Below are 26934 nucleotides of genomic sequence, written 5' to 3'. Positions count from 1 at the left end.
AACCTGATTAAGACAATACTCTGATATTAACCTGATTAAGACAATACTCTGATATTAACCTGATTAAGACAATACTCCGATATTAACCTGATTAAGAAAATACTCCGATATTAACCTGATTAAGAAAATACTCCGATATTAACCTGATTAAGAAAATACTCCGATATTAACCTGATTAAAACAATACTCCGATATTAACCTGATTAAGACAATACTCCGATATTAACCTGATTAAGAAAATACTCAGATATTAACCTGATTAATACAATACTCCGATATTAACCTGATTAAGACAATACTCTGATATTAACCTGATTAAGACAATACTCCGATATTAACCTGATTAATACAATACTCTGATATTAACCTGATTAAGACAATACTCCGATATTAACCTGATTAAGACAATACTCTGATATTAACCTGACTAAGACAATACTCCGATATTAACCTGATTAAAACAATACTCTGATATTAACCTGACTAAGACAATACTCCGATATTAACCTGATTAATACAATACTCTGATATTAACCTGACTAATACAATACTCTGATATTAACCTGATTAAGACAATACTCCGATATTAACCTGATTAATACAATACTCTGATATTAACCTGATTAAGACAATACTCCGATATTAACCTGATTAAGACAATACTCTGATATTAACCTGACTAAGACAATACTCCGATATTAACCTGATTAAGACAATACTCTGATATTAACCTGACTAAGACAATACTCCGATATTAACCTGATTAATACAATACTCCGATATTAACCTGATTAAGACAATACTCTGATATTAACCTGATTAAGACAATACTCCGATATTAACCTGATTAAGACAATACTCTGATATTAACCTGATTAAGACAATATTCCGATATTAACCTGATTAAGACAATACTCTGATATTAACCTGATTAAAACAATACTCTGATATTAACCTGATTAAGACAATACTCCGATATTAACCTGATTAAGATAATACACCGATATTAACCTGATTAAGACAATACTCTGATATTAACCTGATTAAGACAATACTCCGATATTAACCTGATTAATACAATACTCCGATATTAACCTGATTAAGACAATACTCCGATATTAACCTGATTAAGAAAATACTCCGATATTAACCTGATTAATACAATACTCTGATATTAACCTGATTAAGAAAATACTCTGATATTAACCTGATTAAGACAATACTCCGATATTAACCTGATTAAGACAATACTCTGATATTAACCTGATTAAGACAATACTCCGATATTAACCTGATTAAGACAATACTCTGATATTAACCTGATTAAAACAATACTCTGATATTAACCTGATTAAGACAATACTCCGATATTAACCTGATTAAGATAATACACCGATATTAACCTGATTAAGACAATACTCTGATATTAACCTGACTAAGACAATACTCCGATATTAACCTGATTAAGACAATACTCTGATATTAACCTGACTAAGACAATACTCTGATATTAACCTGACTAAGACAATACTCTGATATTAACCTGACTAAGACAATACTCTGATATTAACCTGACTAAGACAATACTCCGATATTAACCTGATTAAGACAATACTCCGATATTAACCTGATTAATTAAGACAATACTCTGATATTAACCTGATTAAAACAATACTCTGATATTAACCTGATTAAGACAATACTCTCAAAAAACAAGCCAAACAATCACGATTTTGAAACCTTTTTCATCATTAATCAAAGCTATTATTTGAAATGTAGGCTGTCGATAAGGAGGCAAGAGGGCCAGTGTCTCTTCAAAAAAACTGAATATATATATATATATACATACATACATACATACATACATACATACATATATATATATATATATGGAGCCTTTTCAGCGGCAGGCTGAAAAGCGTTATTAGATAGTTTGGACAGATTAATCTCAATAACTTTTTTTTGGAAGGAGATATCAAGAAAATATTTTTTCCCCTGTTTAATGCCAACTAGTGGAATCAACAGAAACTTTCTGAAGGGATGTAGACCAAAGAGATAAAACATGATAGATTTTCAAATAACAAATTAATAAAAAAATAAATCAAAATATGACTTTATATGTTTATCATAAAATTGTGAATAAATACAATATAATATATGCAATATTTCACCACTGTGTTAAAATTTAGAGTGTTTTCTGTAAAATGAGACCATATATATTCAGCTGCAGAGCTGAAGTGGCTAAGATCATGTTCCATGAAGGTATTTTGCAATTTTTCTTCCGTAAATATATCACAAATGGGTTAGTAGTAATATGCATTGCTAAGGACTTCATTTGGACAACTTTAAAGGCGATTTTCTCAATATTCAGATTTTTTTTTTGGCATCCGCAGATTCCAGATTTTCAAATTGTTGCATCTCGGCCAAATATTTCCATACATCAATGTGATGTATACATCTCAATTAAAAAAAATTACCTATATGACTGGTTTTGTGGTCCAGGGTCACATATAGAGAACATATTGGGTTCCCTTCAATTTATTCCTTAAATTTTGTTTGGATGGTATTAAAAGGGGTCTTAAAAAGTCTTATATGTAACTTAATAAAACCCTCAGAAACTCTGTGTTCTGTTTATGACAATCTAGAACATGTTTATAATGCAGATGTGTCTTGTTGCTTTCATATTCAATGTTTGTGATGTGATTTTGTTTGTGCAGTTGGATGCGGTTGTCATTTTTGACCAACGTGAATGGAAAAATCCCTGTCAGGAGGTACTTCCAGCGTTCTCATAAATCTGACGAGGTTGTAATTTTTGGTAGATCTCTGTATATTTCACAGTGATTATTATTGTTCACACAGTGAGTAATAGACTTAAATTCCACTTAAACATGTCTGAATGTCATTAAATTAGCAACAAAATGTCTCTCTGACACTTCTATATCTCTGTGTATTTAGATGATATCCATTACTAGGGTTTCATTTGAAAAACACTATTGTCATTTCATAAACACACAGAAACTCAAAGGTCTTCATGGCAACCCGTCAAAATAAAAGTTCAGTTTAACTTGAAGAAATTATGACTCCTGTACAGTAGAAATTAGTTATGACTCAATGTTATAATAATACTAAGACTGAACTTAATTTTTTTAACCCTTGTGCCCTTTTGTTATCTTCAGGATGAAAACATCCACTAAATTAAACTGCTGTAAAAATCAGATAAATAGTTTTTTCTTTTTTTTGTTGTTGCATAAATCTGTTAATCAACCTCAGTCCTGATCAAAACTACTAAATGTTTTTTTTTAATACAATTTTTTTCCCTTTAATTGGCAAGTTCATAAATGATGTCACTGATTTGGGGGGAAAACACACACAAAATGACTTATTTTCAATAAAAAGATGATTTAATTTTTTTTTATTATTGTCTTGGGCATGTCAAAGATTAGTAACAACATTGGCTTTGATGCATTGTTAGTTTTTGTGCAGCATCAGTTTTTAATTTGTTCTCCCTCATTTACTGTTCGTGGGTGATTTTGCCCCATTGACTTCCATTATAACCACATTTTTTGATTGCAAAGCCACGACACCATATAATCATGCATTCTGATTGTTGGTGGTTTTCCCTGTTGGGAAGAGGTAAAATTTGTATTTTTACTGTTGATCACCAGGTGGCAATATTAAATGGGCCTATGCAAAAAAAAGCTTAGTTTCTGGCTTTTATATGGAGTATAACAGCATATAAAAGAGCGAGAAAACATTAAAATCTGATGCTGCACAAAAACTAACAATGCATCAAAGCCAATGTTGTTACTAATCTTTGACATGCCCAAGAGTGTGATTAAAAAGTAAAAAAAAAATCCAGTCTTCAATCACTTTTTATATTGAAAATAAGTAATTTTGTGTGTTTTTTACCCCCAAATCAGTTTTGAATCAGTTTTTAAAAAAATCATTAGCAATTAAAGAGTAAATATCCTGGATTTTTAAAAAACATTTAGTAGTTTTGATAAGGACTGAGGTTGATTTAATAGATTTATGCATAAAAAAAAAAAAAAATTACCTAAGTGGATGTTTTCATCCCGAACATAACGAAAGGGCAGTGAATTTGCCCACAGTGTATTGTTGAGTGTTTGAAAAATTTCAAAAATTTCCCAAAATATGTGTCAAAATAAGATTTGTCACCAAAAATCATTCCAATCGCTGAAACACTGAGAAAGTTGTGGCTAAATTAAGACTCAACAGCACTACATAGTGGACGAAAACATCCTCAACATAACATAAGGGTTAAGGAATAATCACAATTTTTCTTCAATTTTTTAAAATTTTTATTTGAACAGTAAAGCAAATAATAAATAAAAAGTTAATTAATTTAATGTTTTATTTGAATATCATTTGATTGCCAGAACAACTAAAATACACAACACAGAATTTCTGAAAAAATAATAATAAATTGTTTTTATGAATTCAATTAATTAGACATGCTTTTTGATTACTAAAATTTAATTGAACCATTAAAATGGAGTCCAAAATAATTTAATCGAAAAAAAAAAAAAATGGAATCCAGAAAACACAGAATTTTGTCAAAAATAAAACAGAATATGAGAAAAAAATAAATAAAATGTATGTAATTTTTGTAAAACTTTTAATAAATTGTTGCCAAAATGAATAAGTTTCATAATTTCAATTAATTAGACATGCTTTTTGATTACAAAAATGTTATTTAACCATTAAAATGGAGTCCAAAAAAATGTAAACGAAAAAAAAAAAAAATGGAATCCAGAAAAATTAATAAGGAAGAAAGAGAATTTGCAAAAAAATTAATAAAACTGAAATTCAGGGCCCTGCACTACATAAATATGCACACACACTCTTTTCAAACAAACACAGAAGTTTTTTCAGTTTAAAATGAAACCTAGATCTGTAAATGAGAAACGATCCTGCAGCGTTTGAGACTTGATCTACTGAAGGACATTCACACATTTAAAGAGTCAAGTCTATCTTTATAAATGTTGAATGTGTCTGATTTTCTGCAGTATCACACGAACCTTTGCCTCCGGCAAAACGGAGAAAGGTATTTTCCAGGCACTGAAGGATCTTGGTTTACCCAGTGGAAAGGTAATATTTAACTGCACTTACTTTGGAGATCCGGGGTAGAGAATAAATTTGAGTTGTAGTCACTTAAAGAGCTGCACGGATCCAATATACAGTGAGGCAAAAAAGTATTTAGTCAGCCACCAATTGTGCAAGTTATCCCACTTAAAAAGATGAGAGAGGCCTGTAATTTTCATCATAGGTACACTTCAACTATGAAAGACAGAATGAGAAAAAATCCAGAAAAGCACATTGTCTGATTTCTAAAGAATTTATTTGCAAATTATGGTGGAAAATAAGTATTTGGTCAATAACAAAAGTTCATCTCAATACTTTGTTAAATACCCTTTGTTGGCAATGACAGAGGTCAAACGTTTTCTGTAAGTCTCCACAAGGTTTTTTACACACTGTTGCTGGTAGTTTGGCCCGTTCCTCCATGCAGATCTCTTCTAGAGCAGTGATGTTTTGGGGCTGTCGCTGGGCAAGACGGATTTTCAACTCCCTCCAAAGATTTTCTAAGGGGTTGAGATCTGGAGTCTGGCTAGGCCACTCCAGGACCTTGAAATGCTTCTTACGAAGCCACTCCTTCGTTGCCCGGGTGGTGTGTTTGGGATCATTGTCATGCTGAAAGACCCAGCCCCCAGGGAGAGGCTTACCGATATATCAATTGGTGGCTGACTAAATACTTTTTTGCCCCACTGTACTGTTACACATGCGTTTTCTTTGTCAACGGTTTGCGTTCACTTAAAGGTGCCATAGAATGCATTGATACAATATTTTAAATTGTCCTCTGATATCTACCTAGAACGTATGTGGCTTAGGTAAGGGCAAAAATACTCCAGATACGGTTTACATGTCCATTTACAACCCTAGGATTTGTCCTTAGAATGAAATAGGCTGTTTTTACCTTGTTTGGAAGGGTCATGAATAGGGCTGCCACTAACGACTATTTTTATATCGATTCATCTATCGACTAAATAATCGATTAATCTATCGACTAATTTATCACAATAATTTTCAACAATTTTACTTAAAAACATTTAATTTAACTTGCAACCTTGGCCTTCAGTAGTGTACTATAAAAAAGTATAAATGTAAACAACCCCTTGACAAACTGTAAAACTAAAAGAGTAAAAAGGTACAAATTTGTAAACCAACATAACAAAAAAAAGAGAATATCAGCAAATACTTTTTATATAGAATAGTGTTGTCACTATACCAAAATTATGACTTCGATGCGATACCAGACTAAAATACAGATGCTGAATCGCTACCATGGCAAAAAACGGTAAAAGTAATTTAATAATATGATAGAACTTGCTATTCATTGTTTTATTGTTAAAAAAAAACTAAATCTCACTTGGCCGGCATGTTCCTGCCCTGCTTCACACAGAATATGATGTCCGGCCCTTTAAGAGCTGCACGGACCAAATTCATTGTAACACCCGATTATTTCTCATTCAATAATCGTCCTCACTCCTGCGGTCACACATCGACACAAATGAAGAAATACTGCTCTTATTAGAGTGCTGTCATTTTTAAAGTACCAGTACTAATACAATTTCATATCGTACCCAACTTACCCAGTCGACTAAAAATATTGACGTCGACTAATTAACAGTGTTAACGCAGTCGATTGTATCGACCAATCGCCACAGGCCTAGTCATGAATAATGATGTTGAGCTCTGCTCTGATTTGGCTCATTTCAGTAGCTCACGCAAGTGCAGTTATTCAGCAAACACAATCGCAAACAGCACAAGCGGCTCGTGGGTCGTGATAGAACACAGACCGCCTGAATGACACTTTAAGCAGAACATCTCAAATGGATTATTTGATGGATTTATTGGTGTTTTCAGATCATCAGAGAGAGAGAGAGCGATCGTGTGCACATGGTTGCCAGATTGCATATTTTAAATAAAGCACCTGATATAATATGTGTTCTTTTAACAGAAAAGCTCAGATTTATAATACTGAAATCTGGTAACCGCAAGCATGAACGCTCGAACGCTCCTCTTTTTCCCCCTGACAAAACTAAAGAGTGCTTTTTGTTCAAGTTTTTATTTTTTAAACTACATTTTAGTCTCGTCTTTTATCGTCAGTGATATTGCATGTTTATATAGTCACAATAATCGTTTAAGGACGTTTGTGTCATCTCGTCTGGTCATGGTCATGGTTAAAAAGGTTGTCAATGAACATTTTCCGTCATATTATTGTTAGCGAAATTGACACTAGTTAGAGCAAGCTAACAACTTTGAATTAAGTTGTTGCGGTATCTGGTATAGATAAACATCAGCCATGCCTGTTGACAGTTTTTGTTCTGTTTCTGTTTACACTATATTGTCCTCATCTTCACAATACCTGCAGAACTTCTGATGATTCGGCCGTGCAGGTCCACGTTAATACTGCCTGGCCTTGAACATGGGCTGGTATATGCAAATTTGGGGAGGCGTAAATATTACGGTCATGTTATGTTGGGATTTGGTCTTTTTCACGCACAAGATTTACATATGAAGGAGGAAACAATGGTGCTTGAGGCTCATGGTTTTTCAGTTCCATGTACAGAGCTTTTATTATTCAACTATGCCAAGGTAAATACAGTTTTCTCTTCTACGGCACCTTTAAGACATAACTGACCAGGATATTTGGACATTTTTAACTGCTCAAGTGCAAAAAAGACACTGTAGAGAACTCCGTATTGCACACTATTCACAATGAAAGGCGGCTTTCTGTGCTAATATTGGTTACTAATGAATTGCAACCCATCCTGCTGGTTTGTTTCTGATTGGAAAACATATGATTCATATTCATGTCTTTTACCAGAATGATGAAATCGAGCCTGAGATCTTCATCTTTGACAAGTTCTACAGCCTTACGCAGAAGATTTGTCCCAGAACTGATATTGAAGAACTTTTCAAGAAATTGTAAGCATGCATCCTTAATAATAACCAAACCTCCAAAAAAATAAATCAATAAAAAATAAATAGATAAATATTTTCTCATCTCCAAAAATAAAATAAAAATTTCACATATTTCTATCATGCACTTTTAACCACACCTGTAAGACATAATACTTAAATAATAATAATTTATTATATAATTGTATTATATAAAATATCCTTATAATATTTAATTGAAATGTAATAACTTCCACCTCCAAAATGAGTTGTTTTCTTTGTAAATACACTATATTGCCAAAAGTATTGGTACGCCCCTCCAGATCATTGAGTTCAGGTGTTCAATCACTTGATGGCCACAGGTGTATAAATCAAGCTCTAGGCCTGCAGACGCTTCTACACACATTAGTGAGAGAATGGGTCTCTCTCAGGAGCTCAGAGAACTCAAGCGTGGGGCTGTGATCGGTTGACACCTGTGCAATAAGTCCATTCGGGATATTTCCTCACTACTAAATATTCCACGCTCAACTGTTAGTGGTGTTATAACAAAGTGGAAGCGATTGAAGACAACAGCAACTCAGCCACAAAGTGAAATCACAGAGCGGGGTCAGCGCATGTTGAGGGTCACAGAAGTCGCCAGCTTTCTGCAGAGTCAAGAGCTCCAGACCTCCAAACTTCTGTGGCCTTCAGATGAGCTCAAGAACAGTGTGTAGAGCTTCATGGAATGGGTTTCCATGGCCGAGCTGCTCATCCAAGCCTTACATCACCAAGTGCAATGCAAAGCGTGGGATGCAGTGGGGTAAAGCGCGCCGCCACTGGACTCTAGAGCAGTGAGACGTGTTCTCTAGTCCAATCACGCTTCTCTGTCTGGCAATCCCAGGGACTTGCCTGACTGTATTGTGCCAAGTGTAAAGTTTGGTGGAGGGGGGGTTATGGTGTGAGGTTGTTTTTCAGGGGTTGGGTTTGGCCCCTTAGTTCCAATGAAAGGAACTCTTAATGCTTCAGCATACCAAGACATTTTGGACAATTTCATGCTCCCAACTTTGTGGGAACAGTTTGGGGACGGCCCCTTCCTGTCCCAGCATGACTGCGCTCCAGTGCACAAAGCGTCGCTCCATAAAGACATGGATGAGCGAGTTTGGTGAGGAGGAACTGGACTGGCCTGCACAGAGTCCTGACCTGAACCTTTGGGATGAATTAGAGCGACTGGCCTTCTCTTTCAACATCAGTGCCTGACCTCACAAATGCGCTTCTAGAAGATTCCCATAAACACACTCCTAAACCTTGAGGAAAGCCTTCCAGAAGAGCTGAAGCTGTTAGAGCTGCAAAGGCTGGGCCGACTCCATATTAAACCCTACAGATTAAGAATGAGATGTCATTAAAGTTCATGTGCATGTAAAGGCAGGCGTCCCAAAACTTTTGGCAAGATAGTGTATGTCACATTATGTAAGTAAAATGGCGTGTGAATGCCGTTTAATACTGGCTTCACCTCCTGATCAAAATCTCTCAATAGTTTGCAGTCATGTTCAGTCTAGAGTTTTTCCCACGAGCTGCACAACACTAAACTAAACAGTGTTATATTTAAACATGCATTGCCTGAGGAGCTTGAATATTAAACCATTAATCTAACTAGACTGAATGAGAAACATGAGTAGAGTGAGCTGTGAAACCCACATGAATGAACTGATGAATCATTCACTGGAACAACAGAAACATCACTCAAGATTTCTGATTTCAAGTTAAACTCTTCCTGTTTCCTTTTCAGCAAAGGAGACAAAGGTGACTATTTAAGCGTCGACCAGTTAGTCCACTTTTTGAATGAAGTAAGCAATGTTTTCTTTTATTAACTTTTAATATCCTGCATGTGAGCCTCAGGCAATCATTAGAGTTATGAACATTAAACATTAGATTTGATTTTGACTTTTGCTCTTGTTATGTGTCTTTTGCATGTGTAGATTAGAGAGAGATGCTTTTAACACATTTCTTGGGTTAATGTTTTTTTCTCATTGGTAGAATCAGAGAGATCCACGTCTGAATGAAATCCTCTTCCCGTTCTTCGACTGTAAATGCGCTTTCCAAATCATAGAGCGATACGAACCTGATGAGACACTGAAGATGAAAGGTGTGTGCCACGCTATTGTGTTTATATCTGACTATATGGGCCCTGTCATACACACGGCGCAATGTGTTTTTTGCTAGTTTCAGCCCAACGCAGTTATCATTTTCACTTCCAGCACCACGTTGTTTAAATAGCAAATGCACTCGTGCATCTTTTTGCCCATGGGCGTCTGGTCTGAGAACCAGGTGTGTTCAGGAGCATTGTTGGAGCGTTGCTATTTTGAGGAACTGAAAACGACTGCGCCATTGACCAACACAGACCTGCTCTAAAGTCAATACTAGTGTTGTCACTGAAATTTTTAAAATGTGACTCTTTGAGCGCTGCTGAGCGGAATCATAAACACCTGATTGGCCATTGAGCTCACACACTCATCAAACAAGTCTGTGATTGGCTACAATGACCAGCGCTTCAAAAACATGTTTTTAAACATAAATCAATGATGCTTTTCACAGATCAGCCTTCCGGTCTACTGGTCAACGTCTGCTTGTGCTTTTTAAAACACTTTCAAACGCTCCCGCGTGTTGATCATTTTAGCCAATCACAGACAATCAGATGTGTTTACGATTCCAGCTCAAAGCGTCATATTTTTTACATTTCAGTACCGACTTGGTATCGCGGTCGGTACACTAGTCAATAGCACAGTATTATTTGTGTTATTTAAAGGGTGTGTTAGTAATATGAGCCTATAGGCAGTGCACAACGCGCATACACTCTTACACACACAGGGCAGCAGCAGCACACACACATTTTAAATATTGAAAAGGATTCCTCTCTGGAGAAGCGTTCAGTCTTTCCTCCATGTAAATAGCGAATCCGCCATGGCGTGAGCTTAACTGGCTTTTAAAGGGAAAGGGAGATGAGACTGATGGGTGTGTTTTGGGCGTAACGTGCAATAAATCCATGACTCATTAAGAGACTATGTACAACCCTTTTGGACAAAGGCTCTGGCGTGCCAACTGTTTTTTCCGTCGTTAAACTAGCAAAAGTGGATTTGGACACGCCCTAAGCGCACCTGAGCTTCAGACCATGCGCTCAGATCATTAAAATAGGGCCCACATTGACTAATGTCTTCATCTTGCAACACGTCTTACATTATTGTTATTTATTATATGGCTTTCTGGAATACTGGATTGTGATTGGTCAGTGCTGACATTGTGCAGTCAAATACAACTGCCAAGAACATTACTATTTTTTATGTTTTTGAAAGACGTCTCTTATGCTCATCAAGCCTGCATTTATTTGATCAAAAATACAGAAAAAAACTGTAAAAATGTGAAATAATATTACAATTTAAAATAATGGTTTTCTATTTTAATATACTTTAAAGTGTAATTTATTCCTGTGATCAAAGCTGTATTTTCATCATCATTACTCCAGTCTTCAGTGTCACATGATATGATGATTTATTATTAATGTTGGAAACAGCTGTGATCATTTTTCTAGGATTCTTTGATGAATAAAAATAAATAAAAATAAAATAAAATTAAAATAGAAATATTTTGTGACAATATGACAATCAAAAGTTTGGGTTCAGTAATATTTTGAAAGACACTTTTATTCAGCAAGGATGTTTTAAATGAATAAAAAGTGATAGTTAAGATTTATATTGTTAGAAAAGATTTCTATTTTTAATAAATGCTGTTCTTTTTAACTTTTTATTCATCAGTGAATCATAAAAAAGTATCACAGGTTCCAAAAAATATTGTTTGCACAGCGGTTTCCAATATTGATAATAAATCATCATATTAGCATGATTTCTGAAGGATCATGTGACACTGAGGATTGGCTAATGAAAATTCAGCTTTGAATGACATTTTAAAGTATATATATACACAGTGTTGGGGAAAGTTACTTTGAAAAGTAATGCATTACAATATTGCGTTACTCTCTTAAAAAGTAACTAATTGAGTTACTTAGTTACTTTTTAAGAAAAGTAGTGCGTTACGTTACTTTTGCGTTACTTTTTCTCACCTGGGCTGGGCTTGTTTTTGTTTTTGTTTATAACAAAAAAGTTATATTTTTGTGCAACGGTAAAGACCTCTTCATACCAAAATTTAAATAATAGGTAAAAATCCAGATTCCCTCATGAACAGTAGAGGAAGCAGCTCTGGAGAAAAAAGTTTTACCAAGAAAAACAAAAAATCTAGTAATTTTCATCATCAAAGGTCAGCAGCAAGACATTGGTAAATTAAATATAAAGGTAGATTATGCATAAAAATAGTTGTTTTATTTTATATTTCATTACTGGAGGTTTGCATAGTATTCTGATTTAGCATTTGACTGATTTTATTCATTTTGAAGAGGACAGATTCTTTATTGTGCAAGTGAGATAAATAAATGCTCACATTTAGTCTAGAACTACAATAACCATCATGTTCACACACACTTATTTTTCTCAACATGGGGGCAGGAGAGCTGTCAGTCAAATTAATGTGAAAAAGTAACGTACGTTACTTTTTTGAAAAAGTAACTCAGATATTTTGTTGTAAATTTGAAAAGTAATGCGTTACTTTACTAGTTACTTGGAAAAAGTAATATTATTACGTAACTCAAGTTACTTGTAATGCGTTACCCCAACACTGTATATATATATATATATATATATATATATATATATGTATGTATGTATGTATGTATGTATGTATGTATGTATGTATGTATGTATGTATGTATGTATGTATGTATGTATGTATGTATGTATGTATGTATGTATGTATGTATGTATGTATGTATGTATGTATGTATGTATGTATGTATGTATGTATGTATGTATGTATGTATGTATGTATGTATATATGTATATATATATGTATATATATATATATGTAGTTTTGATCAAATAAATGCAGCCTTGATGAGCAGAAGAGAATCAAAAACATTACAAACATTAATGTTCCCAAACATTTGACTTGTACTGTATATTTTTTAATACATAATATATAAATAATATATTTGACAGTTGTTCAAAGCAATGTAATTATTTGGGCCTAGTGTTCATTTGACATGTAGCTGTTTAATAATATAAAATGTCTAGATTTGCTACACAGTAAAAATAACATTATTATGATTTTAATGCTTCTGGTTTGTTCTCATTGTTCATTTCTGATTATGTAAAAACGGTTTTGTAATCTTGCAGCACCACCTAGTGTCGAGGTACAGTAACCCAACAGACGGATATTTAAGAACATTAAATACATGCCTGGATTGATGGAGGTGTGTGTGCAGGTCTGATGTCATGTGACGGGCTCTGCCGGTATCTGATGTCTGATGAGAACGCTCCCGTGTTTCTGGACCGGTTGGAGGTTTATCAGGAGATGGATCATCCGCTGTCTCATTACTTCATCAACTCGTCTCACAACACCTACCTGAGCGGCAGACAGTTCGGAGGCAGGTCCTCGGTGGAGATGTACAGACAGGTGCTGCTGACCGGCTGCAGGTGCGTCACATGACTGCAGAACCATCTCATCATTCATTCATCTGGGGAACAGTTCACTGTCATTAATAACAATAACACTTACACACATTAACTGTAATAACAATAACAAACAGTATTGCATTGTTATCAGATCATTTGCTAATGTGTTTAAAATACAAAAAATACCATTCATCAGCTTTGAAGATTCATATATTTGAAAATATAATTTGATTAAATATATATTCTTACAAAAATGAGAATGCTAATGCAGAAATTGTCTGTTTATGTTGCATGCAATATCTTTGTTTGTATTTGTTTGTTTGTTTGTGTATTTTTAAATTGGTAATTTTTTTATGCGCTTTTTAAATGACAAAAAATACCATTCATCAACTTTGATTCATATATTTTGATTCATAAGTGTGATTGTACATCTATTATTCTATAAAGCATTAGAAATAGTTATTATAAAGTGTTAATAAATATTTAAAAATGCTACCCATTTAAAAAAAATACCCAAAAAATAGAATATATATTCCATTAAATGGAAGCATTTTTAATATTTATTAACACTTTATAATAACTGTAACTGATCCTCTTTACAGATTAATAGATGCATCAATAATGTTTAAAAATATATGAATCAAAGTTGATGTATGTTTTCACATGCACAAAAGATTGTTACCAATTTAAAATTACCCAAATAAAAAAATAAAAAAATAAAAAATAAAAAAACGATATTGGAACTGCAATATAAACCAGGGATTTCCACATTAGCATTCTCGGTTTTGTTAGAATCTATATTTTATCAAACGGAAGCATTTTTTATTATTTTATAATACTTTATAATAACTACCTGGTTTACAGAATAATAAATGTACAATCACATTTATGAATCAAAGTTAATGAATGTTAATTTTTGGCATATAGAAAAGTGTAAAACAAATGATCTCATAATAACGGAATAATGTTTGTTCTTAAAGAAAGTTATTAAAACTTAAGTGTGACCCATTTAAAAAATACCTGAACAAAATAATATATATTCTATTAAATGGGTCACACGTTTTAATAACTTTCTTTAAGAACAAACGTTATTCTGTTATGTGATCTTTTGTTATACACTTTTTTTAATTACTAAAAATACTGTAAAGCATTAAAGGGATAATTCACCCAAAAATGAAAATGCTGTCATCATTTACTCACCCTCAAGTTGTTCCAAACCTGTATGAGTTTCTTTCTTCTGCTGAACCCAAAAGAAGATATTTTGAAGAATGTTTGTAACAAAGCAGATAGAGCAACTATTGACTACCATAGTATTTTTTTCTCTACTATGGTAGTCAATGGTTGCTCTATCTACTTGGTTACAAACATTCTTCAAAATATCTTCTTTTGTGTTCAGCAGAACAAAGAAACTCATACAGGTTTGGAACAACTTGAGGGTGAGTAAATGATGACAGCATTTTCATTTTTGGGTGAACTAGGGATCGACCGATATGGATTTTTAGTGCCGGTGCCGATTTTTTTTTCCATCTGCCGATTTTCTTGAGCCGATATTTGGAGCCGATACTGCTTTTGCTCTCTCAATTTACAACATAAAAATGACACAATGATCATGATGATAACAATTTAAAATTTACAATTTAAAAAAGGAACATTTATTGAACAAAAAATATATATATATTTAACAAATAGTAAAAACAGGTGAGATGGAACAAGAAAAAAGAGTTCAGTGGTGAAAATAAATTCTGAAAATAAATATTTAAGCATAAATAAAATAATTACACTATTGCACACAGTATCAACAAGCAAGCAGCATAATAAAGTGCACACTGACTGTACTATACTTCATTTTAAAACTATTTACAACCTAGTCATTTAATGGTTACACTCTAAAAAAATGCTGGGTTAAAAATAACCCAAGTTGGGTTGAATATGGACTAACCCAGCAATTAGGTTGTTTTGACCCAGCGGTTGGGTTAAATGTTTGCTTAAAACAACCCAATTGCTGGGTTAAAGCAGCACCAGGTAACTTTTCAGCCTTTATAATATATTTTCAAAACTCTTGTGATGATACATGGACTTACAATAGGTTGAATGACACGTCTGCCATAGCCTGACGGGGTCTGTATCGTTTTTAATCGTACTTTTAAACTTCGGGTTTCGGGTAGTAACCCGAGAAAAAAAAGAACTACAAAATTCGACTGCTTTACAGCATATACGTCACTTCCACCACCACCACCCCCACTTCCTTAAATTCGGACGTGCGAGAAAATCTATCATTTGTTTGCCGAATGTTATAGTCATGGCCGAAGCAGCACAGAAAAATAAGAAAGCAAAGGTTTTGTCGGAGGAAAGCAAAAGGAGGAAAGGAGAAAGTGATGGGATTAAAGGCAGGACGAGGATCAACATTGGGCCAGCGTTTGCTCGTTGGCGTGAGCTGGAGGAGGAGGGGCTACATTCTTGCAAGTAAATACATAAGACGTATAAAATAATATTTTAGGATACCTAACATGTCTGTGATATTGGTTTATTTGTCTTGTCTCAAGCTATAATGCAAATCGATTTTTCACATTTGCAGATTCATCTAGGGTAGCTTGATATTATAATATTGACGATATATGGTGATTACCTACCACTCAAACATTTTATTGAAGTATCATATAGATTCTGTAAAACGGGAACCAATAGACTAGGCTACTATAATGACGCTGGCTTGTAAACGTGAGCATCGCGATCATTTTGCGTTTGAAAAAAATAAAACCCATGAAATTATATTCATATGACATGCTTAAACATATGCCACTGTACCTGGGATGAAGACATTTCACACGCGACGCAAGCAGAACACCTGCATGTGAACTAAACTCCTCCTGCAGTGTTCAGGGCTATCATAGTTGTCATGTCAACAAATGCACGTGCGATGCATCCCCTGATGTAGAATGACAGTTTACGACAGTAGTAGAGGACAATACTGTTTCTCAACTGTAGGGGGAGCCCGAGAGCAAAAACTACCTAGTACTGCTTTAAAACAACCCAATTGATGGGTTAGTCCATTTTCAACCCAACTTGGGTTATTTTTAACCCAGCATTGTTTAGAGTGTAGGTGCACTTAACTTAATCTCTTGTAGAGCAACACCATCGGTAATTCAGGAAAAAATCTCCCAATGATACACGTGAAACTTCAGTCTTTCGACCTTTTACCATCGTGTCAATTCTCAAGGGAGAGCAAGACAGTTTGAAGACGGTGAGAGCTGCCTGTGGACGCCTGTCTGTAAATAATGCAGGGGAAAAAATATTTGTATCGGCCGATGCCGATACACTTAAAAATCGCAAATATCGGCCCGATATATCGGTCTAACACTAGTGTGAACTATCCATTTTATTATTATTAAAAAATTCCTCATCAGTTAGTTATTATAAAGTATGATCAAATATAAGAAATGCTACTATTTGATATTATATAGATGGGTGGATAGGTGGACGGATGGATGGGTGGGTGGACAGATGGACGGGTGGATGGGTGGGGGGATGGATGGATGGATGAATGGGTGGGTGGGTGTTTGGATGGATGGATGGGTGGGTGGATGGATGGATGGGTTGGTGGATAGGTGGACGGACGGATGGATGGATGAATGGGTGGACGGACGGATGGATGGATGAATGGGTGGACGGACGGATGGATGAATGGGTGGACGGATGGATGGATGAATGGGTGGACGGACGGATGGATGGATGAATGGGTGGACGGACGGATGGATGAATGGGTGGACGGACGGATGGATGAATGGGTGGACGGATGGATGGGTTGGTGGATAGGTGGATGGATGGATGGATGGATGAATGGGTGGACGGATGGGTGGGTGAATGGGTGGACGGACGGATGGATGAATGGGTGGACGGATGGATGGGTTGGTGGATAGGTGGATGGATGGATGGATGGATGAATGGGTGGACGGACGGATGGATGAATGGGTGGACGGATGGATGGGTTGGTGGATAGGTGGATGGATGGATGGATGGATGAATGGGTGGACGGATGGATGGGTTGGTGGATAGGTGGATGGATGGATGGATGGATGAATGGGTGGACGGATGGGTGGGTGAATGGGTGGATGGATGGATGGGTTGGTGGATAGGTGGATGGACGGATGGATGGATGAATGGGTGGACGGATGGATGGATGAATGGGTGGACGGACGGATGGATGAATGGGTGGACGGACGGATGGATGAATGGGTGGACGGATGGATGGATGAATGGGTGGACGGACGGATGGATGAATAGGTGGACGGATGGGTGGGTGAATGGGTGGACGGATGGATGGATGGGTGGACGGACGGATGGATGAATAGGTGGACGGATGGGTGGGTGAATGGGTGAATGGGTGGACGGATGGATGGATGGATGGATGGGTGGATGGACGGATGGGTGGATGGACGGATGGATGGATGGGTGGACGGACGGATGGATGAATGGGTGGACGGACGGATGGATGAATGGGTGGACGGATGGATGGATGAATGGGTGGACGGACGGATGGATGAATAGGTGGACGGATGGGTGGGTGAATGGGTGGACGGATGGATGGATGGGTGGACGGACGGATGGATGAATGGGTGGACGGACGGATGGATGAATGGGTGGACGGACGGATGGATGGATGAATGGGTGGACGGACGGAAGGATGGATGGATGAATGGGTGGACGGACGGACGGATGGATGGATGAATGGGTGGACGGACGGATGGATGGATGAATGGGTGGACGGATGGATGGATGAATGGGTGGATGGATGGATGAATGGGTGGATGGATGGATGAATGGGTGGATGGACGGATGGATGGATGGATGGATGAATGGGTGGACGGACGGATGGATGAATGGGTGGACGGAAGGATGGATGAATGGGTGGACGGACGGATGGATGGATGGATGAATGGGTGGACGGATGGATGGATGAATGGGTGGACGGATGGATGGATGAATGGGTGGACGGATGAATGGGTGGACGGATGGATGGATGAATGGGTGGACGGATGGATGGATGAATGGGTGGACGGACGGATGGATGAATGGGTGGACGGATGGATGGATGAATGGGTGGACGGATGGATGGATGAATGGGTGGACGGACGGATGGATGAATGGGTGGACGGATGGATGGATGAATGGGTGGACGGATGGATGGATGGATGGATGGATGGATGGATGAATGGGTGGACGGACGGATGGATGAATGGATGGATGGATGGATGGGTGGGTGAATGGATGGATAGAATACTAATGTAGAGATCATCGGTTTAGGTTGCATTTCAAATAGCATTATTTTTTTATTTATGTTTGTTTGAGTATTTTTAAATGGGAAACAATGAATTTTCATTCATAGCTTTCTTGAAAAACAAACAAAATTGCATTATCATGAGAATTTATTAATGCACTTTTTAAAGTACAAAAAATACATCAAATTTGATCAATATATTTTTAAACATTATTGATGCATCTGTTATTCTGTAAAGCATTATGATATTATTTGAAAAATGCCTGATCTGTTACAGTTATTATAACGTATTATCAAATAATAATTATATATAAATGATAAAACCTACCATTTGTTTGAAAGTGAGTAAGGATATTCCACTGCCGGTACACTTTGAATAACGGCAGAACATGAAAAAAATACACTTTTATTTTACGTTTTATTGAAGTCTTACTGTAGGGTGTTGATGATGGTTCTACATCAAAACAAGACCAAGAGACTGATGAGGAATGTGAATCTTTAAAGGCCCACTGAAATCAAAATAAAGTTTTTTAGCATGATTATCTTAGCCTTAAAGGGTTAGTTCACCCAAAAATGAAAATTCTGTCATTAATTACTTACCCTCATGTCGTTCGACACCCGTAAGACCTCCGTTCATCTTCAGAACACAAATGAAGATATTTTAGTTGAAATCTGACGGCTCTGAAAGGCCGCCATTGGCTCAATGGCACTTTAGTACCTTTTAAGGGTCTTGAGAGTGTAAAGACGTCGTTACAAAGTCCATCTCACTACAGTGGTTCTACAATAACTTTATGAATCGGCGAGAATAGTTTTTGTGCGCAAAAAACCCTAAATAACGACTTATATAGTGATGACGATTTCAAAACAAGGCATCATGAAGCTTCGAAGCGTTATGAATCAGTGAGTCGATTCAGCAGTTTGAATCGCCAAATTTCAGCAGTTTGGCGGTTTGACACGCGATCCGAATCATGATTCGACTCACTGATTCATAATGCTTCGAAGCTTCATGATGCCTTGTTTTGAAATCGTCATCACTATATAAGTCGTTATTTAGGGTTTTTTGCGCACAAAAACTATTCTCGTCACTTCATGAAGTTATTGTAGAACCACTGTAGTGAGATGGACTTTGTAACGACGTCTTTAGTGCCTTTTAAGGGTCTTGAGAGTGAACCGTGCCTTTGTGTCAATGGAGGACTTTCAGAGCCATCAGATTTACACTAAAATATCTTCATTTGTGTTCTGAAGATGAACGGAGGTCTGACGGGTGTCGAACGACATGAGGGTGAGTAATTAATGACATAATTTTCATTTTTGGGTGAACTAACCCTTTAAGGTTATGAATAAGCTGGTTTTAATAATAAAACTACAAAACTACAGAATAAGCTACAAAATTTGCCTTTAGGAGATATAAGCATTCAAAACTTACAGTCTCTCACTTCGCAGACTTCACCTTCTGATCAAATCTTCTGTCCAATCAAATGCGCTCTAGAATCTGAAGTCCCGCCCCCTGCTTTATAAATAGACCCTGAACTGCGTCTGAAAACGGTCAGTTGTTCACAGATTTACTATTTTCTACATGGTGATTGGAACATAGTGCACTATATATGCGATAGGAAGCGATTCAGACAGTGTGAATATGTTTTCAGTTGAGGTGAATGAAGTGTGGGTTCACGTTAGTTTCACGCGCACCACAGCAGCGCACACACATAGTCTAAACCAGAGCCATTGACTAAAGACACGAGAGCGCAGCGCGGATCATTTACGCGAGTCGGCGCAGACAACAAAACATATCTGACCCATTTAAATGCTGCACAGAATGCTGTATTTCAAAGAGATTATGATGATAAACGGTTAGATTCGGAGGAAACTGGCTTTAAAAAAAACAGAAAGGCTCTAGTCAAACTGTGGTAATAACGAAACGCTATTGGCTGTTTCAAAAAAGGGGAGGAGCTGCTAACAGCTGGAGCCGTTTCAGGGGAAATTGCGTCTACACATTGAATAATGCTGCGCGTTTAAAGGCACTTCAGTGGGTCTTTAAAATGATGCAAACGTCTGTCAGTGTGATGTTGTATTGTTTTGTTGGCAGGTGTGTTGAGCTGGACTGCTGGGATGGAAAAGGTGAAGACCAGGAGCCCATAATCACCCACGGCAAGGCCATGTGCACAGACGTCCTGTTCAAGGTGCCGCTTCTTCAGTGCATGTTCCAGATATCCTCCGTTTCTCCGGAGCTTTCCATATGGATGCTTTGTTTAGTAGGGCCCTATGAAATCCGTTTTATTTTTTCCCAAATTCCTTTTTATTTTTTTCTCAAATTCCGTTTTTTTCCGTTTTAATTTTTGCTAATTCCTTTTTTTTTTCGTTTTAATTTTTGGGAATTCAGTTTTTTTTACCCTTAACTGTTATTTTAGTCGTAAAAAGAGTGTGTTTTTAATGTTAATATAATAGAACATAAAATAGGAATGACCTTAAATTTATTGAGGTAAGAAATCACATTTACTTTTCAGGACAAATACCGCAACATAACACTGCACTCTAAGCACTTCAAGTCACAACAAAATATTAGTGCTGTGAATTGATAATTAAAAAAAACCTAATTAATTACATTTTTTCTGTAATTAATCATGATTTATTGCAATTAAAAACATTGGAGTTTTTAATATTTTGATATTGTAATAATTTCAGTTACTCTCCAGATTAATGTAGAAACAATTTAAAGACAGCATATTTTAAATATGTGTTGTAATGGCATATTTTTATGAATGAAGGCCAGTATCACTGATATTAATGTCTATATGAAACATTAATGACGTTACATTACAGTATAACTGAAAGCTGCCAATTTCAACATTTATTAGGCTTTAAAAAAATAACCACTTTTAATTTAATTGAACTTAAAACAATCTTTACATAAACCCATTATAATAAATGTTATATTTACCTGTGGCCTTCCCTGTCAGACATAGTCTACACAGAAATTGAATAAAGTTATCAACACCTTTCTTAACTGCATAAATAATAAGTGAAATATAGATGAATCATCATTAAAGCTACAATCTTCTGTTCCCGTTGTTCTTTGAACATTATTGACAGACATTATCAGTGCTACTGTCACTTTAAGAGCGGCCGCTTCCGAACATGACGCGCTGACCCACGCATCTCATTTTCTCTCAAGTTCATTTAAGGCATTATTTTCCATACAGTACATTAAAGTGCATTAAAAACAAGGCAAAATACAGCAAGCACTCCCTGTGAGGGAGCTGCTCGGCTCGGTACTGAGGGCTTAGCGTTGAGTTTCTTAACTTTTCCGCCGATGAAAGCAGAGCCGCTTCGCCATACTTTCATTGTTTTGAAGGGGAGCTGAAATGACAGGAGGGGTTGTGTTGCCCAGATTTGCTTCCCCCGGTCTGCATTTTCCCCAGACATTCGTTCTTCTCCCACACAAAACCGAATTTCATTCCAAATATGTGAAATTCCGCGTTAACACTAGATTCCATGTTTATGTGCCAATTACGCAATCATAGGGCCTTAGTTTAGGCTGAAACACATTCACAGTGTGTTTTCTGCAGGACGTCATTCAGGGAATTAAAGAGACGGCCTTCATGACATCGGAGTATCCCGTGATTCTGTCCTTCGAAAACCACTGCACGTATGTGTTTCTTATCCGGGTCCCCAGTAATATCTCACAAACCACATTAATAAACCATTATAATAAAGAAATAAAGTGATGTCATCTCTCTCTCAGGAAACATCAGCAGTATAAACTGGCGCGCTACTGCGAGGACATTTTTGGAGATTTCCTCCTCAAACAGCCGTTAGATGATTTCCCAGTAAGTGCGTTTAAACACAATATTTGTGTGTGTGTGTGTTTATTCAAGAGCTCGTAACGTTTTCTCTCTCTCTCAGATGGAGGCCGGATGTCCACTGCCGTCTCCAAATGACCTACTAGGAAAAATCCTCATCAAGAACAGAAGATTAAAACCTGAAGTTGAAAAAAGTAGTGATATCTATACCTTTCAACAGTCATTTCTTCTAAATACCATGGTTAATACATCATTATACACCGATCAGGCATAACATTATGACCTAATATTGTGTTGGTCCCCCTTTTACATTTACATTTATGCATTTGGCAGACGCTTTTATCCAAAGCGACTTACATTGCATTCAAGGTACACATTTTACATTTTATCAATTCTTGCTTTCCCTGGGAATCGAACCCATGACCTTGGCGTTGCTAGCGCCATGCTCTACTGTTTGAGCTACAGGAAAGCTTTTCCTGCTAAAACAGCCCTGACCCGTCGGGGCCTTTCTATCAGAACCAGCATTAACTTCTTGAGCAGTTTGAGCTCCAGTAGCTCGTCTGTTTGATCGGACCACACGGGCCAGCCTTCGCCCACGTGCATCAATGAGCCTCGGCCGCCCATGACCCTGTCGCCGGTTCTCCACTGTTCCTTCCTTGGAGCACTTTTGATAGAGACTGACCACTGCAGACCAGGAACACCCCACAAGAGCTGCAGTTTTGGAGATGCTCTGACCCAGTCGTCTAGCCGTCACAATCTGGCCCTTGTCAAACTTGCGCAAATCCTTACGCTTGCCCATTTTTCCTGCTTCTAAGGGTGCGTTCACATCTCTAGTTCGGTTCATTTGGTCCGAACCAAGGGCAAACAATTATACATTGCAGCATTTTTCAGCTTTTTTGGTTCCTTTTCACACCACACTGATTGCTTTGGTCCGAACCAGTTGAAACGAACCAAAATGCAGTCACATGACAACATCCACATCACTCATTGGCCTTGGCGTATTTCCTAAACTGGGCTGGTTTTGTCCCTGGCCATAATCTATTACATTGTTTGTATACACCACAATATGCAAACAATACATTTCTATAATGAAGCGCGGATGCGCCTTGAAAACAACGTTCTAATTAGGTTCGGTCCACTGGTTAAGATTCGGCCGAATCCGAAACCGAATATCGAATCTTTCTCCCATCCTCAGTCCATTATCACAGGAAACACATTAACGTAGTAAACAACGTCTGTTACAGTGTAGGGATGCTATTGACCATTTAACCATTAACCGAAAGTAAGAACTTTGACCGATTAATACTACCAGTTAAACGGTTTAAATGTTTTTAACGCTTTTTTGTTTGTTTGTTTGTTTTTTGATGCACGGTTAAGAAAAATATGCTGTATAGCGTTATTTGTTCACTCACGGAGCGCGTCGACATGTGCGACCACAAACCAGATATATCTCGCAAAATGAAGCAATGGGAAAGCTTACTGTGTGGGACCATTTCGACAGAAAAATACAGCAGTAGTACAAGCTCCTGACTGGTGGAAAGCAAATGAACGGCTCTTTTCGAAGCTGGCGGCTCTAGCGAGGCGTTATCTCTGTATTCTCGGGACATCAGTGCCATCTGAAGCCTTGTTTAAGGCTTTTAATAGTGTGGTTTTGGTCAAGTTTACTAAAGTAAACATTGTCGCGTATATTCTTCTCGCCGCTGTTTCCTGATGGTTTATAGAACAATTACCCCGAGTGGTCCTCTGTCGTTTCAAAGAACAACAAAACTGAAAGCACCCTAACACATCAACTTTGAGGACAAAATGTTCACTTGCTGCCTAATATATCCCACCCACTAACAGGTGATGAAGAGATAATCAGCGTTATTCACTTCACCTGTCAGTGAAGTGTGCATGATCGGTGTATGTACTTCAAAAAAAGTTGGATTGTAGCAACTACTGTATATTTCCTGAAGATAACATAAAACATTTTCTTTGAAATTCTGGTCATCATAACTGAAGTAAAGGCGTGTTCATGCCATTACCGTAATTATGGGATTCCGACTTGTAAAAGGCGTCCTCGTAGAACTCTTAATTACAACTTGTAAACTCTGAACTTTGACAGGTTGTCATCTTGTAATTACGACATGGCGTAAATGCCTCATAGCTGTGATATTTTGGCAGAAACCATGGGAAGTTTGGGGAAGTTTGGGTTACTTAATTCTCAAGGTCCTCATAAAAAACTCATGTGAATTTAATGAGTTTTGTCAAACATGGCTTTAAATCCACAGAGCAGCTGGAGCACTTCAGGAAGCACATGGAGGCCGGAGAGCCGAGCATCTCCACAAACATGTCTGAAGATGAGAACGAGGAGGAGACGTCCACCGGTGAGGGGACCTTTTATGACCCCAGAGTGTGTGTGTGTGTGTGTGTGTGTGTGTGTGTGTGTGTGTGTGTGAAGTTTCAGCTCAAAATACCCCACAGATCATGGATTATCGTTGATATCATGCCCAAAATGCCTCTTTTTGGCTGGAAGCAAAGACATGCCGTTTTCGTGTGTGTATCTTTAAATGCAAATGAGCTGCAGAAGAGGGCGGGGCCTTTACAGCTTGTGCCACTCGTGGGAGGAGCTAAGCTAACAGGGCAGATTCCATGACCAGTCGAGGGCGGGGCCTAATGTATAGAGAACGTGAACGACTAATTTTGAGACGCTGATTATGATTTATTGGAATATAAAATTTATTTCACATTGTCTCTTTTTCTTCCTCTTTAGCAGAGCTGTTGAACGAAGCTCATCCCGAGCGGATTCACGGATGTCTGATCACTGAGGAAGAGAATCGTGAGGAAGAGGTTCTGCTCAGACCCAGAAAGGTTCTTACATCATGTCTTATATAATGCCCATCACGGGATAATTCACACACATGAACATTAACTCACACTTATGGTTTGCTGTTGTTTGTTTTGATGGAAAAAAGTAAACAAATATGGACGATGTGACTTCGTTCACTTCCGCTGAAGAAAAGTGACGCTGCCGGAGGTCCAAATATGGCGCTGACATCTTGCAGATTTGGGACAGATTAAAGCCAAAGCTCCAATATCCTCCCAAAAAATCCTGAAAAAAGTCAGATGGAAGCGGTCAATCTCAGCTGTCAATCATGACAAAAGCAAAAAGCATAATAAAAGTTCAACTTACTTGACCTTTTTTTAAATCAGTGTTATTGTAACGTCATTGATATACTTTTATAGCTTTTATTCATATTCAATAGTAGGCGGTCGTGCCGGCGTGATTGGCTTGCTTTTTTTCTTATCAGTGCCAAAGAGACTCAAATAACTGTTGTTTTTTATCATTCAGGCAAGTATTATACATCATAATAATCTGTTAAGTTTTTTTCTAGTACAGTCACAATAAAAACAAATTGTTGTGCTTTTTGCAAAATAAAGAAAACACACATGATGCGCGATCTGCAGCCTCTCTCTCAAAGACGTTCATTCAGATAGTCTTCAGAAAATGACCTCTAGCTTAGTGAATACTTGTCTCACAAACATGAGACGTATGTCTAAAGAAATGTAAAAATGTCAGGTTTTAAACACTGTAAACCAAATAAAAAACAAATATTCTGTGTTTATGTAATCCGTTTGAAAGCAGAGCGATGTTAGTCATTCCTGAGCGGCTCATTATACGTTAATGCGCCCACGCCCACGAAGCAAGCGCTCTATTGAGATTCAAATACTGAGGCGACGCCCACACACACATCAGCTCAAACAAACACATCGTGCAACGAGGCGCACTGAAGCTTTCTTTGTTTAAATTAGCTCAAAATTACTGTCAGATGTAAGTAATTACCTTGACAAACTATACATCATTTATACAAGATCTAAGACTCAAGCTTCCATTTTTGACCTCTGTTTTATTCTCAAAGTCATATAGTGACCGTAATTTGTTAATATGTGTCAGGAGTTATGAATATGAAAACCGTCGGTACCTTCTAAAGATTGTAATATGAGCGTCAGCTGCTCCCATTCATTAAAAACTCTTCATACTGGCAGCCGGAGGGCGCTCCGTGCACATGTAGTCCTTATATAGCACGCATAAAGAAGATACCATGTGACATTGACATAAACAGCTTCCAGAAATCGCTCTAACATATAGATAGACAAGTTTGAAGATAATAAACACACAATCGCGACAATATATGGCTTATCTGTGTTATTTATACCATGTTGGGTGTTTTCATAATAGATTATATTTATAATGCAATGCTACTCGAACTTTTATAACTATGCAGAATATTGTAAAATATATTTTCTGTCAAATTTCTTGATCCAAAGCCAAATGAGATCACATAAGGTTATTTAAAACATTTGA

General features: G+C 37.0%; 1 protein-coding gene across 3 annotated transcripts in view; it reads left to right on the top strand.

The window, feature by feature from the left end:
* plcb4a (phospholipase C, beta 4a) overlaps positions 1 to 26934 on the top strand; it is a 115125-nt gene that overhangs the window by 28769 nt on the left and 59422 nt on the right. For all 3 annotated transcript variants that reach the window (XM_079832871.1, XM_079832872.1, XM_079832870.1), the window contains 12 exons: positions 2718 to 2771; positions 5028 to 5109; positions 7907 to 8007; positions 9746 to 9803; positions 9994 to 10102; positions 13325 to 13535; positions 20876 to 20969; positions 22356 to 22435; positions 22532 to 22616; positions 22693 to 22783; positions 24860 to 24955; positions 25342 to 25439. In XM_079832871.1, the coding sequence (XP_079688997.1) occupies positions 2718 to 2771; positions 5028 to 5109; positions 7907 to 8007; positions 9746 to 9803; positions 9994 to 10102; positions 13325 to 13535; positions 20876 to 20969; positions 22356 to 22435; positions 22532 to 22616; positions 22693 to 22783; positions 24860 to 24955; positions 25342 to 25439 (1159 nt within the window). The remainder of the gene's footprint in view (positions 1 to 2717; positions 2772 to 5027; positions 5110 to 7906; positions 8008 to 9745; positions 9804 to 9993; positions 10103 to 13324; positions 13536 to 20875; positions 20970 to 22355; positions 22436 to 22531; positions 22617 to 22692; positions 22784 to 24859; positions 24956 to 25341; positions 25440 to 26934) is intronic.

The sequence above is a fragment of the Gobio gobio genome (assembly GCF_949357685.1).
Source record: "Gobio gobio genome assembly, chromosome: 13".
NCBI lineage: Eukaryota > Metazoa > Chordata > Actinopteri > Cypriniformes > Gobionidae > Gobio > Gobio gobio.
Note: the sequence above shows the minus strand (reverse complement) of the source record. Positions and strands in the feature narration are given on the sequence as shown.